Below are 25,908 nucleotides of genomic sequence, written 5' to 3'. Positions count from 1 at the left end.
AAAAAAATAGATTAAAAAATGAAAATAAAAAATAAAATAAAAATGGCCCGCATGCCAGTGGCCTACAGGGAAAGGCCTATGCATAAGTGATCCTAGCATACCATTGTTGTACCTAAATGGCGGACAACATGTTTTTGTTTTTTTGACTAATGGCATGCTATACAGCTTGGTAGATGATGTGTTGCTCGTTTTGGTAATTTACTATCATCTCCACAAAAACTAACTAAATAACTTAAATACCCTCAGCTTCAGTAACCTTTTATATATATATATATATATCTTAAAAGTTTTGCTTTATATTAAAAAAAAAAGAAAAGAGCAGAGAGAGTTTAAGGCTGCTAGTGTTTTTCTAATGATATTTAAACTACTATTTCTTAGAAAAAATATAATAAACATTTGGATGGAGAATTAAAATAATTATATTAAATTTTAAAGCTACTTATTTTATTTTTAAAATTAAAAATTAATTATATTAAAAGAATTAAAAATTCACCAGTTAGGTTGATGATTTACCGATGTTAAGAGGATTTAAATTATTTATATATATAAAATATAGGAGGAAACTTGAAAAAAAAATCTTTATTTCAAATATATCAAATCAAAACTGAATTTGAAAAATATAAGAATGAATTTAACAATTTAGCCAAAAAAAAGAATTACCTAAGAAAAGGGGTGGATATTTGTCTTTAATGAGCTTCTGAAAGCGACCTTATGGGGCCTATGGTGTACATGTCTGTGGGGGCCGTCGAACACGTGGCATCGATCCAAGTTTCTGTAATTCTAGACAACAACTAGCGTGGCCCGCGGAGTTGTCTGAGCGAAGTCGTCCAATTTCCCAAAGTGGACGTGCGATATCGAATGGCTTTCGCGCGATTTGACTGAGCTCACAAGTTTTCTGACAATCTCCATATGTTTATTTAAAAGAACTGAAGTCTCTTCATCTTCCCCTACAGAAGGCGAATCCCATGAAATGGAGGGTGCCACTGCTAGCTTCTGGAAAAGAAACCTTTTTGAGGATCTCTTCGATGACAGTGAGTGAAAATCGCAGCTCAATCATCCCCACCATATTGCATTTTCTTTCGACTAATTCCGCATCTATCTTGCTTGTTTCTCTAAAGGTTCTTGTTCATTTAAAATTTAAAACGCAGGGGAATTGAATGCATCGGTGTTCTTGGAACCAGGTCCTAGTGTGGCGTCGTCGGCCGAACTAGCTATTAATCCGTTTCAAAACACAACCGATACTAATCGTAAAAGAAAAGTTTCTGGAGCTACTAGAGATGCAGCAGCTGAGAAGAAAAGACTGATTGACAAGGCATATCGTGAACGATGCAAGGTAAGAGACTCCTATTCTCTTCCCTCTTTGGATTCATAGCAGAATCTCAACTCGATTGTTTCGTTGTATATTTAATATGTAGATCGAGGTCCTGTCTGCTTATTATCTATGGAGTACGTAATTGATTTAAGTTGTTCCCCCCTTTTTTTTTAAGTGAATGGAAATAATTTGTGTTGAATTAATACGAACATATTACTTTTAAATTTGAGTAGAAAATTAACATATTTTTTTCAAAAAATAAATTCATCCATTTTATCTCATAGTAATTGGATTAATCAAAGAACTGTGAAAAATAACTTTTAATTTCTCTTAAATTATGAAAATTAATTTAAAATATTGTTATAGCATTCTTAATTATATATGTAAACAAATGGTGACTCGAATTCAAAAGCAACTTATGAAAAGTATTTTTTTGTTGGGATTCAGAGTTTATTGAAAGCATGACACAAATTTTATATATATATATATATATATATATATGAGAAAATCATATGATAAAAACAATGTAAACTACAAACAATTAGTTGAGGCGGTGAAAGTGACCTCTATTGATGAAAATATAAGTTTAATTCATTGAAAGTAGCTTGTTTGAAATTGTGATAATAATTGGAATATAAAATGTTTTTTAATTAAAATATATTAAAATAATATTTTTTATTTTAAATTTTTGTTTTTAAGATCAGTATATTAATTTTTTTTAAATATATATATAAAATAATTTTTAATTAGAAAATTTAAAATTTAATAAAACACAATTTTGATCATATTTTTTAATAGAATTTTATTATTGAGAGGGCTTTCACCTTCATGCTCCCGGCTTGTAAGGGAATTATTCTGAGGTTAAAAAGCCCCGGGGATACCCTTGGTTGAATAAAAAAAAAAAAACAAGTAAACGTAGCTACCTGCCATTTTTATTTTTTTTGAAAAAAATACCTACCTACCGAGTTTATAGACACTAGATTCTTAGATTAACATTTTTCTTTCTTTTAAAGAATAATTATATTTTAGTTTTAAATATAGTGTTTTTGTCGCATATTTTAGTTTTAAATATAGTTTAAAATCAAATTATGTATTATTCAAAAGTAAACGGTTTCGTTCTAAAAACAATATAACGCAAAGGATAATTAACTACTTTTTTGGGCGGCTTTTTTTAGTTAAAACAGATGACTTAATTTCTTTATTATTATTTTTTTATACACACATATATTAAGATCATAGTGTTATACAATACTCATTTTCAAAGCCTTGTATGCAATTTGCGAGACAAATAATGTTATAATATACTTTTTGTGTACTTTTCATTGTATTTATAAATTTTTTATTGAGTAAATAATAGTGATGAGTATGTCTATGCCAATACCCTACATATTTTATTTTTATTTTTTAAACTTAATAATTATTTTAGTAAAATATATCTATGAGCATACAAGTTACAAATCATTTCATATAAATAAAATATATTTACTTATTATGTACGTAGTAACTAATTTAAATTAAGGGGCACATGTTTTACTCCAAATAAATTTTTTGGTATTTAATAATTATGATGTGAAAAATATAATGGTAATGAAATAATGATGATAAGATGATGATGATATAATACCAAAAAGGTGATGTTAGTAAAATAACTAACTTAAAATCAAATAATAAATAAAATATGCACAACATTATTTATCAGAATTATTTTCATTTTCAATTTATTTTAGGAATTCTTGGCAAACAAAAAAAAGGTTATGTGTTTAGAGTTAATTAAATTTTTTTATTAGATAATGATAATTAGAGATTGTAATTTCCTTATAATATAAGGGTTAATTTTAAAAGTGTTGAATATTTATATATTTTAGCTTTTTAATAATTGTATCAAATATGGTTATTAAACCCATACCGGCCTAGTGGGTTAATCCAAGATCTGGTAGCTAGATTAGTCTAGATAAGATAAAAAATTGATATAAGCAAAAACTTGATTGGCCTGTAACTCGAAGGACTCGACAAAACTCAAATAAGATTTTTTTTTTTAATGTATTTTTTTTCTTAATTAAAAACCATTTTTTTAATATTTTTTAGTTAGTTATTAATAATTTTTAAAATTCACTATATAAATACTAAAATAATATTTTATTTTTTTTAATATTGCACCAATCCTTATTATAACTTACAATAAGGAAAGGCTTTAATTTCTTTTAGAGAAGTGATATATGTATTCTTGGCCCTCTTGTCATTGTTAGAAAATAATATAAATTATATTTAAAAACTTTACTTGTTTAATTTATTGGATTGAGATAGTTTTTTAATATGATATTAAAGTCTTAATAATCAAGTGGTTATAAGTTAAAATTTATTATTTCTAATTATTTGATAAAAATCAAATATAATATGATGTAGACTTGTGTAAGTTTGAAGTTTAAAGAATTTTTATTTAAAAAAATATGTTAGAAAATAATATAAATTATATTTTAAAATTTTACTTAATAATTTAAACTATTAAGTTGAAATAATTTTTTAATAGTCTAGATATATAAATAATACTCCTTCTCTAAACCTTTCATACAAGCACTAACATAACCACTGCTCACTTCTAAGTATGACAACAGAACAATTTATTCTTACATATTTATGTTTTTCTCTCTAATCTATTTGTTTCTTCTGTGCAGGAAATGAAAAAGAAGACCGAGACAAAATTGGATGCACTTACCAAAGAAAATGATGGTTTAAGGAGAGAGAACAGTAATTTAAAAAATGAAGGAATGCTGCTATTACAAACTTTGCAACGTCAAAAAGATGGGATGAAACAACTTGAAAAGGAATTTGGCCAAATAAAGAGCCAGCTGCATAGACAAAATACGGTTGTGGAAGTGCTCTCGAAACGACTAGTAAGTGTTTCTCCATCTTCATCCCTTGCTATCTGTCTTGCAAAACTACTTGCAGTCTATTAGCAACAATAAATAAATAACTCAGTAGAGGTTTTAATAGAAGAACAAGATTAGAGAAAGTAAATCGTCACTTTTCTATAGTTTGTTTTGTTTTCTTGCAATTATTTCATATGAAATAATTTCACCGACACTCTCTTCAATTGCAACTTATTTTTTAACGTGGATAGTCCATGATCTTGACCTATCATTAAAGGGCATTTGAGAATGGAAGTGCTTAATAGAGCATGAGATCACTCGTGTACCTCTGGGGGTACAGAGCTTCAACTACTGGAACAAAAAGAGCTCCACATTCCAGTCATGAATCCGCCGTATAAATGTCATTTGAGGACAATTATTTCCAAAAAGTTCAGGATCTGCCTCCCTACTCAATATGAAAGGAAGTAGGAGTTCATCTGAGAGTGCTAACGGCAGAAGGATTTGGAGAAAGCAGAGCATGCTACGCTAACCATCATTTGTTGATCTCAACTTCTCCGATTTTGGTTTGACCACAAAGGAATTTATTGGAAGCGTGGTTTCTCAAAAGAATAACGAGGGTCAACAGCAAGTAGTAGTTTGTCATCAAAGCCAAGCCTTGACCTCACTAATTTAGAGCCTTCTAATTCTCTTTCCTCAAGAAATTACTTGTTTTTTATAGCAGTCTATCCTATGATACACTTCTCTAGTAGATGATATCAAAGCCGCCTGCATGATAGAATTGACTAGTGGAAACCAATTTACTTCTCCAAGGTAGTGCTTCTCCACCACTACGGTGCTTGTCACGGGGTTAAATTTTTTGCAATGAAATTCAACCCAATGCGGCAGTCTAGTCCCAACTAAACTCAGCCTTGCCTCCTCTTTTCGCTAGTGTTTCCTACGACTATGTGTTTCGCTCACCCAACGAAGTTCCCACAATTGTCAAGTCGTATAAAAGGAACAAACACAAGCAAGCACACAAGTTTACAAGAATACCTCTCAACCTTTATTTATCTCATCAACAAAGGATTACACAATACAAGTGTGTGTGCTATGCACAAAATCGCATGTTACACAGTAGAGGCTTGACAGCCTATTTATAGACAAGTGTGAGTTGCTAGGCTCACCCATAATCCCTATTTTTCAGGCTATAATGGGGCACTTACTCCCTATGATCTCCATGATCCCTCATTTTCGGGGCATAGTGGAGCACTTGCTCTCCCATTAGCTTAGTAGCTTACATAGTGGAGCACTTTCTTCCCCCACTCAGCTGCCACTTCCCCACATTTTGCCCCAATGATACAGCCATATTCTGCATATCCGCATGACAGTCTCAACTACCTATTTTGCTGCATCAGCTGCTGACTTAGAAGGTCCATCACCTAAGCCCCCACGTCCATGCCAAGTCGCAAGCTCAACGACTCGCATAGACCATTGCACGCTGCCTGCCGAATTCGTTTCTGCCTATGCAAGGCTGCCGCTGTCCATCGCTGTCGAATTCTAGGCAATGTGCCTTCGTTGGCGCATCCTCGCGCCTAGAGCCTTAACAAACCACCCCCACTAGAAGAGTCCGACGTCCTCGTCGGAATAGATGTGAGGTAGTTTTGCACTTGATCCTCAAATTGCCACAAATCTGTGTCTTTCCACGAAACCTCTTCATTCGTCTTCCATTTCACTAAGAATTCTGTCCGCCGATTCTTTTTGTGTTGGCCAAGTCGACGATGATCCATAATCTTGACGATACCATCGTCAAATTGCTTGTGAATCGTAGGAGGGGCTCGTTGCGACTTGCTTCTTTTAGGATCCTCATTGTCTTCATAAAATGACCGTAAGTAACTTACATGAAAAGTGGGATGAAGCTTCAACCTTTCGGGTAGCTTCAATCTATAGGCAACAGCCCCAACCTTTTTAATGACTTCAAAAGGCCCATCATATCTTGGCACCAACCCTCGGTGCTTCGACGTCCCCACAATTTTCTTCCAAATTTGAGGAGTTAACTTGAGCAACACCTTGTCACCCACACTGAATTCCAGCATTCTTCGCTTTTGATTTGCATATTTGAGCATCCGCTTCCTTACCTTTCGCAAACTATCTTGAGCTTGCTCAACCAGCTCCTATCTCTCCATCGCAAATCTGTATGCCGCTAGACTCTTCCCACCAGATATCTGCACTGCAATTTCGGCAATAGTTTGGGGTTGTGCCCCCAAAACTAACTCAAATGGACTTGCTTCCGTTGCCGAGGATTTTTGAAGATTATAGCAAAACTGCGCACTATCTAGCAACTCCAACCAGTTTCGCTGCATTGCTGTCACGTAGTGTCTCAAATATTCCTCTAGAAAAGCATTTATCCTTTCCGTCTGCCCATCAGTCTGCGGATGGTTGGCAGTTGAAAACTTCAGCCTTGTTCCCATCATGTTGAACAATGCTGTCCAGAATCTACCCGTGAATCGCACATCGGGATCACTTACAATGTCTGAGGGTACTCCAAAATATTTCACCACGTTGCGGTAGAATAAATCAGCAGCCACTTCGGCTGTACACACCACAGGGGCTGCTACAAACACCGCATACTTGGTGAATCTGTCTACGACAACCATGATCATGTTCATGCCATCCACCTTTGGAAAGCCAACAATGAAGTCCATCGAAACTGACACCCAAGGCTTCTCTAGAATTGGCAGCGGCTGTAACAAGCCTACCCAAGGCTTCTCTGGAATCGGCAGCGGCTGTAATAAGCCTGCTTCTCGCTGCCGCAAAGTCTTGTCTTGTTGGCACACAAGACAAGTCCTGACGTAAAGTTCTACATCGTCTTCCATCTTCGGCCAATAATAAGTCTGCGACAAGAGAGCAACCATCCTTTCTCTACCTGGATGTCCTGCCCATTGCGGATCATGAGTCTCCATCATTAAGTGTTTTCGCAGCTCCTCCTTTGGCACAAAGATTCGACCCCCCTTTGCATAGAGTAGGTCTTGTTCCAGCCAATACCTCTGTATTTTGCCTTCTCGTACAAGCTCAACCATTTTCTTGTACGCTGCATCTTCCCCAGCAGCTAGACGAAGTCGTCCCAGCATGTCCGACTCCACCTGAACAATAGCAAGAACAGTAGCAATTACCTCGCGTCTGCTGAGTGCATCCGCAACCTGATTATGGTTCCTTGGTTTGTGCTCCCATACAAAGTTATATTCGGCCAAGAATTCCTGCCACCGAGCCTGTCTCTGTGACAATTTCTTTTGTGTCCTGAAAAATGTGTTCGCCACATTATCAGTTTTGACCACAAATTTTGGCCCCAACAGATATACTCTCTATATGCCTAAGCAATGCACCACTGTTGTCATCTCTTTCTCATGCATCGAGTAATTCTGTTCCGCATCAGTTAGCTTCCGATTCTCAAAAGCAACTGGATATCCCTCTTGTACTAGCACTCCCCCAATGGCCCTATCCGAAGCATCCGTATGCACTTCAAATGGCTTCTCAAAATCAGGCAGCCCCAAAACTGGAGATGACGCTACCGCTGTTTTCAGCTTCTCAAAAGCTAGTTGGCAGTCAATCGTCCATTCCCAACTCCGATTCTTCTTGAGAAGATCCGAGAGAGGAGTTGTTTTCTTGCTATAGCCCTCAATGAATCGTCTGTAGTAGTTTGCAAGCCCCAAAAATGACCTTAATTCCGGGACTGATTTTGGTGCTGTCCATTCAATGATGACTTGAATCTTCCGTGGATCCATCTTCACCTGTCCTTCGCCAATTAAATGGCCTAAGAACATAATTTCATCTTTTGCAAACTCACACTTTTCCCTCTTTACATACAATTCATGTTCTCTCAATCTACTTAAGACTTTAGAGAGATGAGTTACATGTTCTTCAATGCTTCTACTATATATTACAATGTCATTTAAGTAGACTAACAAAATTATCTAAGAAATCATATAACACATCATTCATTAGATTACAAAATGTTGCTGGAGCATTTGTTAGGCCAAATGACATAACTAGAAACTCGTATGAGCCATACCTTGTCACACAAATAGTCTTATGTTCATCCCCATCAGCAACCCGCACTTGCCAATACCCCGACCGCAAGTCCAATTTTGTGAAGATAGAGGCTCCGCACAATCTATCCATCAAATCCTGAATTAAAGGGACAGGATATTTGTTTTTGATTGTTACCTTATTGAGTGCTCGGTAGTCCACACACATGCGAAGGCTTCCATCCGCCTTCTTTTGAAACAGCACAGGAGCACCATATAGAGCCTTGGAAGGGCGGATAAATCCCGAGTCAATCAGCTCTTCCAATTGTTTTCTCAGTTCTGCCAATTCCATTGGCGACATTCGATAAGGGGCTTGAGATGGTGGCTTTGTCCCCGACACCAACTCAATTTGATGGTCGATGTTTCTCCTAGGTGGGAGTTTTTTCGGTAGCCGAGACGGCATCACATCCTCAAATTGCTGCAGCATGCTAGCAATTTCGTTTGGCACCTCCCCACAATAGTCTGACTTCTCATCAACTATTGTTGCAAGAAACACTTCCCCTCCTTTCCGCAATGCTTTATTAAGAGCAATTGCTGAGACCAAGCTCTTCCCCCCTTTCACCGCTTTCACAACTGTGATATTGCAACATGGGACGAAACATGGGCATCCCTCACTTGCAATCATGACTCCATTGAGATATGACATCAAAACTATCTTGGCTTTTCGTAAGAAATCTAGACCAAGAATAATATCGTAATCATCAAGATTTACAACCAACACATCATGCTTACCTCTCCACTGATCCAGTATTATCGGCACATCATAAGACATCCCAGCAATTCTCTGTGCCTTCGAGTTTACTGCCTTCATGGATGTATGACTATCACTCAGCCGCAAGCCAAGTTCCTTCACCAGCCGATTTGCCACAAACGTGTGGGTTGCTCCTGAATCCAGCATAGCATTTACGTTTTTGCCGTTTATCCCAATCCTCGCATACATCAAGTTGCTCGTAGCCCCTGACTTTCCCTTCCGCAGTGTATCAATCCTCGCCAAGTCTTCCTCGACAAGGCAGGTTTCGGCAGTTGCATCCCCCGATTCCGCTACCAGGTAGTTTATCACACGCATGGGATTGACATGCGTAACTACCTCCTCATCCTTATCGCTACCCCCAGCCTGGATAACATTCAACTTCTCCCGCTTCGGGCATTCCCTCGCAAAGTGAGGTCCATCACAAATGAAGCAACTAAAGTTCAGTTTCGGACTCTTACCTTGTGCACCCATAAACTTGGCCTTGCCCTTTTCTGCGGCAGTAGCCTTCAATGCACCCCCACTGAATTTATTCTTCATCTTATCCTCCTTGTTTCTTCCCTTAGCCTTGAAGGAGGCAGATGTATAGCCCTCTCTAGTAGTTGATTTGAAATCAACCAAATTGTCCGCAGCAGCAATAGTGGAGGACAGATCCTTCACGTTCTGTCGTCTTAGTTCCGCTTGCGCCCAAGTTTGCAACCCAGACATGAAGTTGAACAGCCTGTCCTCCTCAGACATATTCTCGATGTCGAGAATCAAAGAACTGAAAGATTTAACATATTCGCGAACTGACCTTTCATGTTTGAGCCTTTTCAATTCCTCCCGTGCCATCCACGATGCATTGTTGGGAAGGAATTGCTCCTTTAGCTCCTGCTTGAGACGATCCCATGTCTCAATCTTTGGACGTCCAGCACTTAAGTCATCTTTGGTTCTCGTCCGCCACCAAAGTTTCGCATCACCCGTGAGATACATCACGGTAAGATCAACTTGTTCAGCCACGCCGATCTTAGCAACACTAAAGTATTGCTCCATGTCCCATAAGAAATTCTCAAGTTCTTTGGAACTTCTTGCCCCACCAAAAGACTTTGGTTCAGGCAACTTAGGCTTAGATGTACTTACCCCAATAGGAGTGTTTCGCACTGCCCTTTTCAGAAGAGCAATCGCCTCTTCGGCAGCTTCCAATCTTTCACTTGATTCTGCCGCAAGAGAAATGTACAAGCTCTCAGCCCTTTCAGCGCATTCCATAGCTTCCTTCAAGCGATCCATGATGGAACGTTCCTCATCTTCTTCCTCATTCAACCCTATCAAGGTCTCAAGACGCATCAACCGTTCCCGAATAGCTTCCATGACTTCTACTGCACGTTAAAATCAACCGTGCTCTGATACCAATTATCACGGGGTTAAATTTTTCGCAACGAAATTCAACCCAATGCGGCAGTCTAGTCCCAACTAAACTCAGCCTTGCCTCCCCTTTTCGCTAGTGTTTCCTACGACTATGTGTTTCGCTCACCCAACGAAGTTCCCACAATTGCCAAGTCGTATAAAAGGAACAAACACAAGCAAGCACACAAGTTTATAATAATACCTCTTAACCTTTATTTATCTCATCAACAAAGGATTACACAATACAAGTGTGTGTGCTATGCACAAAATCGCATGCTACACAACAGAGGCTTGGCAGCCTATTTATAGACAAGTGTGAGTTGCTAGGCTCACCCATAATCCCTATTTTTCAGGCTATAATGGGGCACTTACTCCCCATGATCTCCATGATCCCTCATTTTCGGGGCATAATGGAGCACTTGCTCTCCCATTAGCTTAGTGGCTTACATAGTGGAGCACTTTCTTCCCCCGCTCAGCTGCCACTTCCCCACATTTTGCCCCAATGATACAACCATATTCTGCTTATCCGCATGACAGTCTCAACTACCTATTTTGCTGCGTCAGCTGCTGACTTAGAAGGTCCATCACCTAAGCCCCACGTCCATGCCAAGTCGCAAGCTCAACGACTCGCATAGACCATTGTACGCTGCCTGCCGAATTCGTTTTTGCCTATGCAAGGCTGCCGCTGTCCATCGCTGCTGAATTCTAGGCAATGTGCCTTCGTTGGCGCATCCCCGCACCTAGAGCCTTAACAGTGCTCCTGTAATTTCCCTTCACTATGTAACCAGTTGCATGCCATCTCAAAGATTTCAATTGAGATAGCATTTCAAAGCTAGCTCCAGCAACAAAGTGACATTAGTCAGAACATTTCAAAGAGAGAATCCAAATTTTGGCCCTAGATTCCGGCGATCTGTTTGACTAGGAATTCCAGCAAGAAATAAATCCCTGCTTTTCATTTGAGTGAAACTTGTTAAAGTCGCCCCATCACATGAAAATACTGAACTTGCTGCTTGATTACTTGAAGAAATACAGAAATTACCTCCTCAAAGTGTCCTGTCTACAACATTTTCCCTTTCAGAAAAGAAGGTATTAATAGTAATGAAGGAGAATCATACATTAGAATCTCTTCTAGCCTTTTTGAGTTGAGTTAGAGTTTTGATAACTAAGTATTTATAAGTTTGAATTTTATCATTTTAATTTAAATTAATAAAAATTAAATAAATTATATCTTAAAATGTTACTTAGCTTAAATTTTTATATTTAGGTTAAGTTTTTAGGTTTAAGTAATTCTTTATACCAAGATTCAGGGCTTAAGTTTGAGAACTACCCTGTATGTTGAACGCCCAAACCTTGGTTCCTTTTGCCCCGATGTCATTTGACTTTGGCCCGTGAGTTCAATCCGCATAAGGCGATCAGCCATGAGATTCGGTTTCCACAGGCTATGTTTCGAGAAAAGGGGCTCCTGCTTTCTCCTGGACAGCGACCGAGTATGTTCCTCAAAAGTTGAAGGCCATGTGCTGTTAGATTGTTGATTTAATTATCCTTTCGGGGATAGATATAGACAGGCAAGTCATAGGTTTTCCCGGTTCTTCTGTTTATATGCCCTATACGGTGACTTGATTTTACAGGATTAACCAAGTTAGGATCTCTTCCGAGCAACAAATTCATACTGGACTCTCGTGTCAATTTTTTCCTAGTGGTGAAATCTTACGTCAAAACAGATCTCCAGCGTTTATAATTATGTCATAAATTAATAGATAGAAAAATGAGGCTGATGACACTCTGATCAAAAGTGTTTTTCTTTGATTGACTCATTTTATCTATAGGGTAACTATTCATTATTATTTTAATCATGTTTTGGTCAGGGTGGCTCCGATGATAAAGATCTCCAGCTTGAAAATGCACAGCTCAAACATAACATTAATCTATTAACGAGAAAAATCAACAATCCAGAAAGCTTGAGTGTAATTCAGCTTCGAGCGAAAATTGCACTGTTAGAAAATGAAAAACACTCCTTGCAAGTGATAGTCGATGCTTTATGTGAAAAGATAAACAACGAGAAGGACCAGCTTGGACTGCAGAACTAGCATCACAAGGTACTGGTTTAATGTTGTAGGTTCCTGCAAATCTTCAGAATTAATTGCTTCGCAATATAGTTATTATTCTGATGACTGAAGATGTTTGATCCACAGAAGAGGGGGGTCTCCCGCCGCTCGCAGTTCTGCACGATTTATTTCACTACAACTAGTGGTATATATATTTCAGGCACTTGAAGTATAAGAGATTAAACAAAACAAAATAAAATAATTGCCTGGAGAGTCGATGGAACCATTATCATTATTGATGTACGTATGCATATTTGTCAACTTTATTAATCTATTATAATTCCAGTTGCTGAATGTGTTGCTTCATGTTCGAATCAACATGTCTTATCATATTTTTAGCTTTTACAATCAATAGTTTTTCTTAGGAGTGTTTTCTTGATTATGTTCTTTGGTTTAGGTTTTTATTGCCTAGCAGGGTCGGTCTAGCTCCTGTTTAGATAACTTTATATGTTATTTTTCATCCGATTTTGATATTTAAAAATCTTATTTCAAAGTCTTCTTTATAAAATTTTAAGACCCGAAGAAGTTTGTTGTCTTTCGCTCTTAATCAAGTAAGTAAAATTCAAAGAGATGCTACAATATATCAGCAGCACAAGGACACATGCTATGCTTATCCAAATTATCAACGTTCTATGCACAACGTAGCATTGAATCATGCACCCAGAATATATAAAACATAAAATCTCTTTAGTCACCTTGTATAAACTCCAAAATTCGTATTTGTTTTTCATAGTTTGTCATGATTAAATTATAGGCTTGTATCAAGACGAGCTCTATCTTCTAAAATATTATATTGCAAGTATTCGGTATCAGAAGTGAGTTTTTATCTTGCAAATTCTACCTTCTAATAAAAAAAAAATTTCTTCAATTAAAAATTCACAAACTCTAACAACTATTTAATAATTTTTTAAAAGAAAAAGATTCGGTCAAAGAAACTTTTTATCAACACTCGGAACACTTCTACGAAAAAATTGACTATGAATTATGCCTCCAGTGCCTACACCTATGCCTATAGTATAATCAGATCCCTGTATAGGTCCCATTTAAAAAATAAAATAGATCTAGGTTTGGTTCGCCGAGTGAACCCTCCCTCTCTCCCTTGCCAGCTGTGTTTGTGTCGCTCCTCGATAGCTGATCAACCAATCAAATCAATGTATTAGGTTTTTTGTGCTCTACCTTTTGATCCCTCGCAATACTCTTTTATCGCGGGGTAGAAAGATGATGTCACCAAAAAAACATTATAACTCTAAACTGTAAAAAAAAAAAAAACTCAAAAGTAAAGGTTTTGAATATTAATAATTTAAATAATCAATATTCGATAAAAAAAAAAAATCTACGATTGTTTGAGCATGAGCTAATTTGACCCTAGCTTAGTAAAATATAAAATAAATAAAATTCTAAAAAAATTCAAACAATAATTTATTGGTCTCATTTGTACATGCAAATGATCCAAAGCCAGTTGAGAATGATCAAAGGGTCTTCTATTCCCAGTCTAGAGCAGTGGGTTGTCGCTCGGCGGACCCACCACGCCATGTAGTTTTCTATTGCAAACGACAACAGGTCCTCGTTCTTCGTTTATGGCCCCTCGTGGCTACGCAAAACTGTGTCTTGCTTCTTGTCGTCTAGCATCAACTTTATGATTATCCATGGCGGCTTTTTCTCTTAATGATTCTTTAATTGTAATTGTTCTTTTGTTTTTTCATCGGCAAACCGGACACCAATCATAGATTTTTCCGTGTTTTTAAGGTTCTGTTGGATAAAATATTAATGATAAGGATCAGAATGGAAATGAACGCATTAATTTCCTCCTCTCTTTTTTTTTCTTGATATTTTATTGAAAAAAATTAAAATATGAATGATAATGAAGAGTAAAATTCAAAATAAAAAATAAATATAGCTTTATTATTACGCAAGGGAGCGGATAAAATAAAGAATAAAGATGAGAGTCTTTTTCTTAAAGAATGGTATGTTAAAGAAAAAAATAACTGAAGCCTTTTGCATCGTGTTTTACTTCTTCTTTTTTGACTTTTTTTTGTGGTTTATTTTTTTTTAATTTTATCTTTTAATAATTTGTTTGAGGTTAATAATTTATTTGAATTTATCTATAACAATTTAATTAAAAAATATGTGAAAAACATGACAGACATGCCTTTTATTTTTTAAAAAAAATATAATGTCAATTGCGGTTCTTTTTTTTATTTGTTTTCTTCTTTGGTCATTGATTTTTTTTTAAATTGATCATTTAATACTAATTTTATTAAAGTTTAAGATTGATAATTTATTTTGATATACTTATTATTATATATAGCTAACTCAATCTAAAAAATAAAATCTTGCTTCTGAATCACACTCGATTTTATATATATATATATAAAGCAGCTTTATTGTTCAAAAGAAGAGGCCCAAATAAAATGGGAGGCCTTTTAAATTTTTTTTAAAAAAAACTTTTGTGTCAGTGCCCTTTAGCTTTTCTGATTTTGTCAAATTTTCTTTTTACTCCCCTTAGTTTGTAAATTTGATTTTAGTTCTTGAGTTTCAAAGAATGAGAGAATCACCAGTTAGGTGAAAGAAAGAGAAAATTGATAGACAACCGCTGAGGTTTTTCACAGGTAAAGTTTATATGTTTTATGAAAGTTTGGTAATGAAAGATATACAAGGTTTTGTTGAGAATAGTTCAGTGCTGTAAAAGTCGGCAAAGTATTACTACGCAACCTGTCAAACAACAAAAGCTCCAGTAATATTCACTAAATTACACAGGGAGTTTTACCAGATACTTTCTTACCAGCATCGTTGCGAAAAAGATACAGTTAAAGCCCATCTTAATCAGATGTATAGCTCGTTAGTAGCGCGAAGGTCGAGCGGATGGGGCAACTATTCCTCACCCTCTCACCTGCTTTCGTGCGATATCCTAAATCCAGTAGTCCCATCTTAATTTGGATTTCATAAACCTTTGTCATTAAATGTTGACGGATTGGATTTTCTAGCCACTGAATTTTAAGAAAGAGCACCACCCCTGGTCTTCAACGTTGCCAGTTTCTAGGACTGGCCGACGTCCCCCTCTTCAGGAACCTACATAGTTCATCGAAGTTTGGGTGCATCCTCAGCTCTTTCATAATCAAGCTCTGGTAGCTGTTCTGCTTAATTTCCATTTCATAATTTTTCTGTAAGATACATCTACTACTGCTTGATCAGAAAATCCTGTTCTCCTTCACCAGAAACGTTGTACAATCATTTTGAATTTTGTCAACTTGATCCATAGTTTTGTTCTCTGGTTTCTGCAGATCTTAATCAAAAAGGGGATCTTAATCATGTCTAGCCAAAAGTTCATTCACGCTCTATGTAAGTTTTTTTTTTTTAATCTTCTCATACAGGAGACAAAAAAAAAAACAGAGAGAGAAAGAGAAAGAGAGAGAAATGACTGTTCTTCATCGTTCAAGAACTTTATTGATTGTTATATGAAGGTCTTACCTATGAATGGCATAAATGACTGATTATATTCGTCTACCAGTACTAGTTCTTGTTCTCTTCCTTGGAATTTCGACTCTATCTCTTTAGCACAGAAACAGAGTTTTCTTATGCTTCTGTTAGATTGATGTGAAAAGGCCCGCCAGATCAGTTATGGATTAACACTCTCTATATCATTGGGTGCATAATTTTTTTTTTCATTGAGGATTTGTAAACAGATCTACTATACGCTTGGCACTGTCATTTAGTGAACTTTTTGAAACATTTAGGACTTCATTTATGTATTTTAATAGCATGAACTAGAAACCTTTTTCAGCAGAAATTTCAGGGATGGCCTCATAGAAATATTCGAGAACTGGAATGCTAGCAGCATGTAAATATGTGGGGGTCTACAGCAGAGGGATAATATGTAACAGTTTATCATCATAGGCTAACTAAACGTTATGGATCATTTTGATTACTTTTTAAGTGTCAAATATTGTAAGCTCATCATCGTAGGTTACAAGAAGCTCTAGCTTTCTACTTGTCAATTATTCAACACACGCATTTCTCTTTAGGACAGTTCTTGAAATCTTTTGTAGGGTTTAACATGTTCTAACACCGAACCTTACTGTAGTAGACTTCTCGGACGGGTATGGTACTGGTGGTGAACTGAACAACGGATTGGTGAATGGTCAAATGCCCGTGGACGAATATTCGGCTCAACCACAAGGTGTGTGTGTTTTTGGATTTTAGTATGTTATAATTAATACAAAACCGTTCTAAGGTTTCACTCATAAATTTAAGCTTTTGGGCTCACATGGTTTCTGTGCAAGCTGCTAATTTTTTATCACGATAGGCTGGCTAGCCGGAAACTTTAGCTGCTAGTGTTTTGCTAACATATATTTTTCTTCGAGCAAACTTTAGATATCTCTTTCGGATTTGAGTTTCAAAATCTTGAATGCAGAACATGGAGCAAATATGTTTCCACAGTCAGCTCCGGTCAATCATGAGCACTTCCAATCGGCGAACACTCAAATAAACCATAACCAGACAGCTCAACCTGATGGTAGGAATTCTGATCACTCATCGTATGAAACATGCACAAACGTATCATCATGGGCTAACCACTAGAAGCTTTTATTATATAGCTAGTCTATTTTTTGTTGATTTTATGTTTCTTTAAGAAAAATATAAATGTCTTTTAAGGATTTTGTTTTTCTAATTAAGCTTTTAAATCCACCTCTAGCATACTTATTTCAGTTTGGGACAGCTCCTAGTGATGCAATGAAACATGGATTGGTGAATGTTCCACTCCCTCATTTGTTGGATCAACCACAAGGTATAATTAAACTTGGATTGCTCTTGTTATTTGAAAAATGAGCGAGCTCATAATCACATAGGCTTCGGCTACCCTTGATAAAATTGACTTTTAGTACTATTTTATGAAAATCCTAAGGACATTAAGTTTAAAATCTTGGCTATGAGTCTGTTGCAACATGGCAGTTCTTGTATATAATATATAGCCATGCATTTTTCATTTGTTTAATAAAATCTATACCTAGCTAAAAGCTGTTTGAAAAATCTTAGCTAGGGAGGAAGGAAACATAAATGTAAGTTAAGCTATAAACTCAGGCAAAAAGTTACAAGTTATTGGATGAGACGTAAGATATTTTGGTTTTACTCCCTTGTAGCTAATATTTACGTTTCAATACAAGTTAAGACTAACAGCTCCTACCAAGACTTTGTTCTTCTAAATTTGGAACGCGGCACAACCAAACACTTCCACATGTTGGGAACTGCAGGTGCTATTTACACGTTGAATCCCTCCATGAGTGCTCAGATGAACCTTTCCCCGTTGGATAAACCAGGAAGTTCTCAGTCTTCAAACATAAGCAATGCTGATCTTGAGAAAAGATTAAGGAAACAAGAGAGTGACAGGAAATCTCGGGCAAAAAAGGAGGTGATATAACATTAATTTTCTCTCAACCCATAATTTTGTATCGTTAGTGTCCATTATAATTAGTTTGTACCCTCTTGTTCTGTATACCGCACAGCAAATGAGAAGAGAAAACGAGGAAAGGTTGGTTAAGGTTACCGAAGAGAACAACGAATTAAGGAAAGACAATGCCAGCTTAAAAGAGGGAGAAGCTGAGATGAAAAGAAAACTGGCGACTTTCGTACAGAAAGTTAGCCACTTGGAGAAAGAAGTTAGCCGCTTGAATAACAAGCTTAAAGGCCAAAACACAAAGGTGGACGTGCTTTCAGAGAAACTAGTAAGTATGCTCTTTTCTCTTAATCTGCTACTCGTTGCAATCATCTAACTGAATCAAACTATTTTATTTGACGAATACTTTCAACAAAGGAGCAATACGGCAAAATACACAAATCTTGAAAGGAAATCACAAAACAGACAATTAGTCCAAGATTTGCAAGGCCATTTTTATCCATCACTCCGTCTCACTAAACCATCTCTTTGGCTTTAAACAGGCCCTGCATTGTCCTAAGACTTTTCACTGTTGGAACCCATCCATTACTGTGAAAGCAGTTAAGGGAAAAGAAAAGAAAAGGATGCAATTAAGATACTATTGGGAATTTTGTAACTAATTTAGCAGCTTGTTAAATTAATTCTCATAATAATATAAATCATATCATTAAACTGAACTTAAAATGATTATTTATCATGATACTAGATTTTTAATATCAAATAATTATAAATTCAAATCTTATTATTTTTATTCTCTTTTAATTAATAGTATTATTGTGTAAGTTTCAAAACATCCCAGTTTTTTTTTTTTGGTTAACATGGATTTTTTAACGATTCTCTTTATATGATGAATTTATTCTAACTGTGTTACAGGTTGCTAGCTCTGAAGCTACTGATCCTGTGGAAGAAAACAAACGGCTTAAGCGCAAAAATGAGCTGCTAATGACTCAATTGAATAATCCAGACATCATGCAAACAGTCGAGCTTGTCGAAGAGATTGAAAAGTGGAAACGTAAAGCCAAGAGACTCCAGATTATAAACGAAGCTTTGTGTGACAAGATGAATAATGACGAACATGAATGAAGGGGCGTGGAGCACCCCTTCATGACAAGGTACCCTTGTTAATGTTGTTTAAATTTAAGAGAATCTAACACTTCTTCTGAAAAAAAAAAACAACAACAACTTGCGAAGTGGAGGTAAGAGGGAGAGTTAGCCCATCTCATTTTCTAATTAACTTGGCTATCTCAAAGAATCACTCAATCGAAGGTTTAAATTATTGAGTGAGGCAACATCATATTCTCAGTTATTGCTAGCAGTTTTAGGTTCCTGAGGTATCACTGGTAGGAATATTATTAGAAATGTGGCCATCGATTACATTCATTTTTACGTTTTTACAAAAAGAGAAAAAAGAAAAATTGAACTTGAGATCTCTTAAGGAGAAAATAGATACTAATATTAGTTGGCAACTTTCTCCAATGTTTCCCTAAGAAAGATTTAAAAACAAAAAGGAAAGGAAACCTTTTGGCTTCAGATTAAGTAAAACGCATCAATAATGAAGGTTTTTCATTTGATATTTGCAGGGACTTCAACAAAGTATGTTCACTGTCGATCAGGGAGTGGTTGATTTGGCGTCCTGCAGGCTGCTCCTGTCCTTTTCTTTATCAATTTATATATCGAACATATATGTGTAATAAGTTATGGTTGACATGCACAGACAGATAGCCCCTCAACTTCGCAGTTTATGTTATGGACAAGTCAGGTGTTTGTGATGCTGTTTCATTTTGGTGTTCCGTAAGTGCTGTGTGTCTTTTGTTACAAGAACGATTTTGTTATCAATGGCATGTTAGAATTCTTTGCTGAATTCATATGGTATAAGTTTAATAGAGAAAAATATATTCATATTCGTAAAATATCGGGAAATTAGCTCAATTTGATTCTATATTTTAAGCCTAGTTTTCAGAATATCCCTGAGAATCTAATTGCTCTGAATTTGTTTCGAAATATACGGTCATTCTCTAACCTCTATTTATTTTTTACTAAGTTTTTTAGAACGCGGTCAAACATGTTTTTTAAGAATTTGAAATTTTATTTTATTTATTTTTATATTATTTTAATATTCTAATATTTAAAATAATTTTTAAAAAGTAAAAACATTATTTTAATATATTTTCAAATAAAAAACACTTTAAATCATAATTATTTATTTATTGACCTTTTTTTATGTATTTTTGTAGCCTCTCTAGAGTCTCTACCCCTTTTTTCATTATTATTTTTGCTCTCTTAGTTTCTTTTTTTTTAAAATATTTCTTGTAATAAATTTAAAAGGCATATAAGAAGTAAGATAGCAAAGTTTTAGTGTTGGATTATGAGTAATAAATAATTCATATCCATTTAGTTTCAAGCATCATAATTAATGACACGTAATATATCATATTATAAGGAACATGAATGAATCCCAATCTCAATAAACCAGAAGAAAACTATTTTTTAATTACCTGGAGCTTGATTTTTCCACTGATTCTTATGGACCTGAAAATAAATAGCTTCCAAATTGTAATTATTTAGCCTGTGCGAAAGCAAAATTAAGAAATATATAATTAGTGTTTATGTCGACAAATTGTTGAGTTCTTGGAAACAAAAGTGCTTAACAGTTCACCATGGTGGACACGTCATATAAAACTAATTTCATGGTAAAGTCTCCGTCAATGATTTAAAACAAAAAAATTAAAAATATGTATCTTCATTAATGATTGCTCGCTTATCAAAAACATTAATAGATATAGTAAAATATTATGGATCATAATTCATTGTAACGTGGATTACTACATTTTAATGATGTTTTTACCATTCTCAGTACAGGTTAAAAAAATATAAATTGAAAAATAAAAAATCAATTATTTGTAATATTGTGCTGGAAGAGAAAGAAGGAGAAGCAGAAAAAGGCATGATTGATGCTTGAAAACAAATCATTATGTATATATATATGTACAATTGAGGATTCCATGATTAAAATTTAAGTTGCAATCAAGTAGCAATTTCAGATAACTCAACATAAAATTTTTAGAGATGACGGTTTACGTCGCTTGTGATAGTTGTGGAGGAGTGCTTAGTGATACTCGGAACAACAACAACCTAATCGTTGCCCTTTTTTTTTTTTTTTAATTCTCTTAAGATGATATTGGCGATTTATGGCAAATGTAAGAATTTCTACTGTATAATGACTATTACTTTATTTTTATGTTTTAAAAGTATTTTTAAAAAGTTTTAATTTTTTTATTTTAAATTAATACTATTTTGGTTTTTTAGATTATTTTAATAAGTTGATATTAACATTAATTTTTTTAAAATAAAAATATTATTTTAATATATTTATAAATAAATTTTTTTTAAAAAAACAATCATTGTCACATTCTCAAATACTCATTGTGTTATCATGATGTAATGCTTAATTGCTTATGCGCTCGTATATGCAGTAAGTTTCGAATCTATTTATTTTTATATTTTAAAATTATTTTTTAAAAAAATTAAAAAATTTAATTTCAAATTAATTTTTTATGTGTTTTCATATTGTTTTAATATAATGATATCAAAAATAATTTTTTAAAAAATTTTAAAATTTTTATTTCAATGTATTTATGAATTAAAAACACTTTAAAAAATAATTATTACCATATTTCTAAATATTTTAAAGTCAATAAAAAATTATAATTCAGAACGCGCAAGTTTGACGTGGTCACCAAACCCTAAAAAAATAATTTTTTTAATTATAATATTCAATAAAGGTGATTATATATATTTTTTATCTTTATTATGACCCATGACTCATAAATATTAGAATGAATAATCTTCAATGACTTTCTAGCTATTTATCAAATATATATTCTTCGAATATTTGAAAATGATTGGTCACTATAATTTTTTATGTAAAATTTTTAATTTGTCAGAACTACAATGATTATAACAAAAATATCATACTTTCTCTTTTGATCATGTACTAGAAAAACATGAATGATAAATATTGTGAAAATATAGTAAAAATAATAGGATTTGTCATCATGTTAACTTTAATAATTAAACTTAAGTTGTCTTCTTTAATTCTACATTTTTTATTTTTTATATAAACTCTCTAAATTTGTTTTTAATTCTAAAAAAAGAAAATATCAATATATGCTAAGTGAACTTTTTTTTGAAAAAAATCAAATTTTTAAATAAAAAACAATTATTTTTTTAAATAAAAAATATTTTTTAAAAATACCTTGTAGCTCGGAACCAAAATCACTCTTACCAAGCAATGCAATTTTCTAATCCAAGTCCTGGCCGATGCATACCCACACAAAACTATTTGTCTTATTATATCACGTCTTTGTCAATGATTCTTTAATCATAATTTTTTCGGATTGGACAGTAAATTATTATATATATTATAGTGGTGTTTGAATATAAATTTATTAAAATAATATTTTTTATTTTTAAAATTTATTTTTAACATGATAATTTAAAATATTAATTTTATTTTTTTTTAGAAACTAAAAAATCTTCAATTTCTTATAGCTGCCCCGTCCTCTTGGATTCCCTAACCTCTCCCGGGAGTTTTAAAATATGGAAGCTCGCCTCTCCCGGGAGTTTAAAAATATGGAAGCTCGAAGCGAAATTCCTAATAAGTGAGCTGTTCTCATGGATATCATGTCATATCAGTACTACGCCCTGCTACATTTCTAACGTGCTTTACTTCCACTTCAAACAACACCACAGACTAACTGTACTATGTCTTGATTAAAGTTGAGTCCGCAAACCGGATGGTAGTTCATCCAGGAAGCCTCTGAACATATCTGTAAGCAGCACATTTCCTGCCCATAGTTAAATTACAGATCTCATTTTTTTTATCTTTTAACTTTATCTATTAATTACTCTAGCTTCGACAAAGCGCAGGAAGGCAAAGAAAGGAAAGGTGTGCACATCAAAAACCCAAGAGGAAGCATGATGTGGTACTGCATGATCCACATAGCTAGAAGTTTCGTGAACTCAAGAACTCAGAGATGGAATTGCTGAGGGGGGAGAGAAACGTCAGCTGGGATGAGAAGCAAAATCAAGTGGGTAAGCTAAAATTTGTCCTCCCTTTAGTTTGGAGGCTTTTTTTAAAAGTAAATTGTTTGCTGGTATCATTTTAGTCTCGATATCTATTTGTTTTTTAACCATTTATCAACTTCTACTTCATCTTTTTTATACGGATGAAGAAGTTATTTTTTTTCTCAGGTTGATTACAATTTCTCTCCTTAAACTTTGGGATAGTAGTTTCTAATTTTAATTAACCATTGAGGTTATAAGTCATTAATTTTTCAGATTTTTTTTTCCTTGAAATTTGACGTTTTTCAAACGCTAATGATGGAAACAAGTTTCTTAAGCTTAGTCACATTTAATACTTAGGTGGACGATTCTGTCGGGCTTAGCCTCCCTTGAACCCACATCAATCCCAGTCACCTGCTTTTTAATTGCGGGGGTGGATCTTCCAATTCTTTGAGTCCCCCCTTCAAATCATAGGAATGTCCCTTTAATGTCTAGAATATCCCCAGTGAGCTGGCCTCACTTATGTCCTCCATGTTATCACAGCCACGCCATGGGTTCGGAGGCCGGTAGTAAAAGTAACATTCCCATTATCTTAAAGCATGTTGGATTGAAACAAAGATGGTAATGGCATTATTGAAGATTACAGAACCAACATAGGACCAACGACGAGTACCATGCCCTCATTATTGAGGTTAAAAACACCTATTTTTTGCCCTCCTTCTCTGATTATTTTTACATGTTCTTAGTCAGCAATGACGGCTCCTCCTTCTTTAATGAATGTTGAGCATCAGTAAACTAAGAAACACCCATTAGTAAATAGTAAGAGAAAATTTACTACCTTCACGACGTGTATTAGACGCTAATGGTGCGGTGTCGAGCGGTTCCCCGAGTTTTCTTTCGTCGTCTTCTGGTTTCTTGCGATAAGTCCGGCCTATAAATTTTTTATTTTATACCTGTTCTTTACTTGGCCTATGCTGGCTATTTTTTCTGTACTCTCAGGTTAGAACACCGGCCAGTTATTTCGTCCTCAGAAAACCGCCGGTTTCCGGGACCGACCGACCCATCAGCTGCTCAGGTAGTGTATATGAAAACAAACACAATAATTCTGGTGCTCTCACCTGCTTGATCATCAAGCTCCGTTCCTACTTTTACCGTTTTATAAGTTGATCTTTACCTTTGTTATCGATCTTCTTCAGATCACATCAACACGCATCTGATGCCTTACTCAAATTTCTCTGATGCTAAGGGTAAGCTTTTTTCTTTTCTTTTCTTATTCTTCTCATACGAGAAATAAAATAAAGGGAGGGAAAAGATTGGTGCTTTCATTGATTAAGCACTTTATTAATTTTAAGTTCTTACCAGGAATAATTTATGCGACTGGTCTGATCATTAGATCAACCTCTACGGCCAGCACTTTTGTTTTTGTTTTTGTTTTTGTTTTTGTGCATGTATTTTTCAGGATAAATCTCTCTCTCTCACTGATCTCAAGGCTAGCTGCCAGATATTAGTTATGATTTTCTAGCACTCAATATTGTCAATTATTACCTTTTTTAGGGTTTCCACTTAGGGTTTACATTTTTCTTCAGCAAACTTGCAAGAACAACTAACTACACAAATCCACCTTGGATCTATACACAAATCCACTATCTGGGTAGAAAAGAGTCCAATCACTTTTGTTCGACTTTTTGGGTCACAAGGCCGAGTGATTGTACTAGACTCGATCTTTTAATTTTATTTATTCTTCTTGACTCTGAACACAGCTCACCTTGGAATCTGCATGCAGGTGCTGTCATTAACGAGAACACATCCTTGAATGCTGCTCTGATAAAAAACGTGAGGAAAAGAATGGCTGGCATGAACAAGCATATTGCAAAATACAAGGTGATGATTTAAATATTTTGTGCCTCCCTGTATTGATACGTAATTGATCATTTTCCGCAATCATTGTGCAGAATGCAAACACCTCCTTCGTGAAGGAAAATGTCTACCTGAAGAACCGACAAGCTTGGATGACAAAATCTCAGAAGCGTCAGAAGAAAACCTTGGTCTACTTGAAGTACAAGCACAATGAACTGACTGAGAAGGTCACCGACCTTTCCAATCTACTTGTAAGTATTTTCTTCTCTTCATCAAATCACCAGAATGCAACCCTTAACTAACATCAATTTATCAATTTGTCTAGTCTAAATTTCTACCATATCACAACAAACAGCTGGGGTATCTATGATTGATCAAATCTACCATGCGATCGAGGAGAATTTTTCCCTTCCTATATATGTACCATACGCCAATTATATTAAAGTACATAGCATCCTTATTGCAAGCAATTGTATTCTATCAACGGATTTAGATCTTCTCACTCTCTTTTCTATATATTGTGTTTTCTTTTTTCCCTTTTATGTTTGGTCATGTTATTTGCTCCAGAACAACAGCTTGGGTTTATTGTCTCAGTCCACTTGCAAAAGCCGAAGACAGTTTCCCATTTGAAGGCTTGTTGAACTCATATTTACACTATTTAAACATTTTTTTTGCAGATGGAACTTGAAGCAAGCAATGCACTGCTGCGGGAAAGAAATGCTGTGCTAGAGAATGAAAGCAATGCACGTGATGAGGTGAACAAGGAAAATGACCATGAACTGGATGAGGCCAAAATTTAAGGTACATATATAAACCTATTTAATGTTTTCTTGAATAATAAGATATGGAATAACTTTTAACAACATTTTTATCACTCTTTCTTAATTTAATTAAATGTTGTTGGGAGTATTAATTAATTATAATGTGGAGTTAGGGGTAGTAAAATTATTATTTGCTTTTTTTCTTATACATGCATGTAATATAGGTTAGTGGCAGAAGAATGAAATGATATTTTGGTGACTTCATCTACAACCTCTTACTCTTCTTTCTTCTTCCTCTCATTTTTTCACCTTCCTCCAT

General features: G+C 34.9%; 3 protein-coding genes across 13 annotated transcripts; all 3 read left to right on the top strand.

Moving 5' to 3' along the window:
• Positions 1-816: 816 nt before the first annotated feature.
• On the top strand, positions 817-12,770 carry LOC105127193 (puff II/9-2 protein-like). Of its 3 annotated transcripts, none has more exons than XM_011028370.1 (5): positions 821-1,031; positions 1,149-1,333; positions 3,985-4,203; positions 12,237-12,467; positions 12,564-12,770. In XM_011028370.1, exons 1-4 carry the CDS (start codon positions 971-973, stop codon positions 12,456-12,458), a joined length of 687 nt encoding a protein of 228 aa, XP_011026672.1. In that variant the 5' UTR covers positions 821-970; the 3' UTR covers positions 12,459-12,467; positions 12,564-12,770. The 3 variants fall into 3 exon arrangements, with proteins under 3 accessions (XP_011026674.1, XP_011026672.1, XP_011026673.1); XM_011028371.1 differs by having other exon boundaries at positions 12,549-12,750; XM_011028372.1 differs by lacking the exons at positions 12,237-12,467; positions 12,564-12,770 and adding an exon at positions 4,294-4,397 and having other exon boundaries at positions 817-1,031; positions 3,985-4,261.
• Positions 12,771-15,260: 2,490 nt separating this feature from the next.
• On the top strand, positions 15,261-19,722 carry LOC105127187 (protein PRRC2C-like). 7 transcript variants are annotated; one of them, XM_011028359.1, is made up of 9 exons: positions 15,261-15,639; positions 15,758-15,815; positions 16,558-16,653; positions 16,888-17,042; positions 17,169-17,262; positions 17,726-17,883; positions 17,978-18,196; positions 18,781-19,019; positions 19,488-19,722. In XM_011028359.1, the coding sequence occupies exons 2-8, from the start codon at positions 15,785-15,787 to the stop codon at positions 18,988-18,990; spliced, it is 963 nt and encodes a 320-aa protein (XP_011026661.1). In that variant the 5' UTR covers positions 15,261-15,639; positions 15,758-15,784; the 3' UTR covers positions 18,991-19,019; positions 19,488-19,722. The 7 variants fall into 7 exon arrangements, with proteins under 7 accessions (XP_011026661.1, XP_011026660.1, XP_011026663.1 ...); XM_011028358.1 differs by having other exon boundaries at positions 15,262-15,601; positions 16,888-17,044; positions 17,171-17,262; XM_011028361.1 differs by having other exon boundaries at positions 15,262-15,639; positions 16,561-16,653.
• A 2,859-nt stretch (positions 19,723-22,581) lies between these two features.
• Positions 22,582-25,630, top strand: LOC105127186 (uncharacterized). 3 transcript variants are annotated; one of them, XM_011028356.1, is made up of 7 exons: positions 22,582-22,738; positions 22,837-22,997; positions 23,971-24,046; positions 24,168-24,218; positions 24,755-24,852; positions 24,924-25,079; positions 25,506-25,630. In XM_011028356.1, the coding sequence occupies exons 2-7, from the start codon at positions 22,944-22,946 to the stop codon at positions 25,626-25,628; spliced, it is 558 nt and encodes a 185-aa protein (XP_011026658.1). In that variant the 5' UTR covers positions 22,582-22,738; positions 22,837-22,943; the 3' UTR covers positions 25,629-25,630. The 3 variants fall into 3 exon arrangements, with proteins under 3 accessions (XP_011026658.1, XP_011026657.1, XP_011026659.1); XM_011028355.1 differs by having other exon boundaries at positions 22,821-22,997; XM_011028357.1 differs by having other exon boundaries at positions 22,821-23,001.
• Positions 25,631-25,908: the final 278 nt, after the last annotated feature.

The sequence above is a fragment of the Populus euphratica genome, unplaced genomic scaffold, assembly GCF_000495115.2.
Source record: "Populus euphratica unplaced genomic scaffold, PopEup_1.0 scaffold7.1, whole genome shotgun sequence".
NCBI lineage: Eukaryota > Viridiplantae > Streptophyta > Magnoliopsida > Malpighiales > Salicaceae > Populus > Populus euphratica.
Note: the sequence above shows the minus strand (reverse complement) of the source record. Positions and strands in the feature narration are given on the sequence as shown.